This window comes from Poecilia formosa, unplaced genomic scaffold, assembly GCF_000485575.1.
Source record: "Poecilia formosa unplaced genomic scaffold, Poecilia_formosa-5.1.2 Scaffold2975, whole genome shotgun sequence".
NCBI classification, from domain to species: Eukaryota; Metazoa; Chordata; class Actinopteri; order Cyprinodontiformes; family Poeciliidae; genus Poecilia; species Poecilia formosa.
Window position 1 is genome coordinate 1 of NW_006802914.1, and position 2448 is coordinate 2448.

A 2448-nucleotide genomic window follows, 5' to 3' on the forward strand; every position below is an offset into this window, starting at 1 on the left:
ACACTGCAGGCGTGGATGAGCACACCATCATCGATGTTCTGGTCAAAAGGAGCAACGACCAGAGGCAGCACATCAAAGAGGCGTACCAACAGGCCTACGGGAAGGTCAGAACCGCTCCTCTAATGTATCGGTGGCAGAACAAAACATCATGCGTCGGGTTATTTTTGTGCTTATATGTGACTTCACTTTGTTCGTAGCCTCTGGAAACAGAACTGAAAAAGGCCCTGAAAGGAGATCTGGAGGAAGTGGTGCTGGCTCTGCTGAAGACACCGGCGCAGTACGACGCCCAGCAGCTGAAGCTGGCAATGAAGGTCGGTCAAATGCACAGAGTTCAGTAGATCCGTTGAAACAGCACACTAATAAATAAATCAGATAAACGTTAAAAAAATGTAACTGTTCCACTATAACTAAACAAGTACAACGTACAAATAAGTCGCATAGGACTTGGTTATGTCACTAAATAAAAATGTAGATAGTTTGAAATGTGTTTAAAGGTGGGATAATGGAGCTTTAACTTTGCACTAAAACCAGGGTTCTGACTGCTAAAGTGAAACTTGCCCAGCAGATCAGAGTTCAGTAATATGCTGCCACATAAATAGTATAAAGTTATTAAACATTTTCTTAAATTTCGAACCTCTGATGTGAGTATGACGTCGCACTGAGTTTGGCACGACACAGCTGTAAGCTAACTGTAGCGATGCTAACTTTTAATAGCACTACATGCCAAAATCAATGTGTTTCCCTCATTTTTGCTTACAAATGTGAGCTAATGTGAGCTTTTAATGACGATAAATAATTTACACGTGCCACTTTTACAATGTTTTATGTCTTTGGCAGTCGTATTATAAATTGAACTCTTGACTGCTTGGAGACCCATGACTATCCAGATCAAAATTTAAAGTTCAGGACTTGGAAAAGCAGAAAATTTCTTAATGTATTTATAAGTACTTATCACTGCTTTTTGTTCTTTAATTCAGTGACATACATAGTGAAGAAAAATACATGTTTGTGATTGTGTTACTTTTGTGAGAACACATATCATATAAAGGGGAAAAACAAAAGTTTCAACACTTTTTAGCATCATAATGATGTCATTTCCAAATCAAATGAATACCCAAAACTTTGTGATATAAAATTCAATTAATGTGATACAATAACATTTCTGACCAACTATTGCTTTTCTGAGTGGGATTATACTTCCTCCTTCTGCAGCCCGAAGCTTCGGCAGTGCCATCCTCTGTTATTTTTGTTAAATAAAGACACCCGCCTACTTCCACACATTCATCCATTGTTTTCTTATTGGAAGGTGGAAGCTGGGTTGTTGGATTTGGGTTTGTTATGATACCAGGTATTTTTCACAATGCTAATATTTCTGCTCACACATTCCTGTGTCAGGGTCTTGGGACAGATGAGGATACTCTGATCGAGATCTTGGCCTCCAGAACCAACAGGCAGGTCTTGGACATTAAGAAGGCCTACAAGGAAGGTATGCACCTAAAAAGCTTAGGAGGAGACTCTAAACTAGTAGGCAGTAAATATTTGGAGGATAGTTTTTCACGAAAAGGCCGAAATGTTTTTACAAGGTGAATTTTAATGATTTTTTTTTATTTCCTAGACTACAAGAAGGATCTGGAGGAGGACATCAGGTCGGACACCAGCGGAGACTTCAGGGCTGCCCTCCTTGCTCTCTGCAAGGTGTGTCCTTCATTTTAGCCAGAAAACCTTGGAAGGTTCCCAGGTTTTACAAAATTTATACTTGATTTCAGATAAACCTTAATTTTTCTTTTGAGAAATCATACCCAGCAACGACCATTTTTTGAGACGATGGAGGAGTTAAGGTTAATTCTTGCAGAATAGTTTTACTTTAAGGATAATCATCCCTACAGTTGCTTTTTACTGAGTAGCACCCAAAAATAACAAGTTTGACTTTTAGGTGTTTTTCTCCTATGCTTCATGATAATAGTCAAATATTTTCAGGAAAAGTCTGAGTGAAGAAGAAAAAGGTGCTGGACATAGTGCTTGTAGACATTTGACATCTGCCACATATAATTAAGACATAAAAATGTCTCTTGTGCAACACAGACTTTGAAACATTTACAAAAAGACTCTATAACACTTAGCATCTCCTAAATCCAAACAGAATTTCTCTTTCCAGTGCTTGCTGATTTTATTTGACAATGATCAAACAAATAAAACAACATCTAGAAACTAAAGAGCTTGGGGAAATATCAACTTTTAGATTATAGTTTTATTTATTTTTTCATCAATATTGACAAAAAATAAGGTTGAAATGAATTGCAAGTCCTGTCAGAAGTACTCAAACGATGCAAACTGATCACTCACAAAGATCTGGAGATGTAATCCTTTTGAGATGCTTATAATTTGAGTGACATGTGAGGGTAACACTTTATTTGAAGGGGGTTGAATAAGACTGTCATGACACTGTCA

The 2448-nt window shown here is 37.6% G+C and overlaps 1 protein-coding gene across 1 annotated transcript; it reads left to right on the forward strand.

Moving 5' to 3' along the window:
* Positions 1–5: 5 nt before the first annotated feature.
* LOC103133394 (annexin A1-like) lies at positions 6–1728 on the forward strand (the record flags this gene model as incomplete). Its single annotated transcript, XM_007545152.2, has 4 exons — positions 6–104; positions 198–311; positions 1396–1486; positions 1616–1728. Coding segments are annotated over 4 exons (402 nt in total), but the record flags the coding sequence as incomplete, so codon positions are not given.
* Positions 1729–2448: the final 720 nt, after the last annotated feature.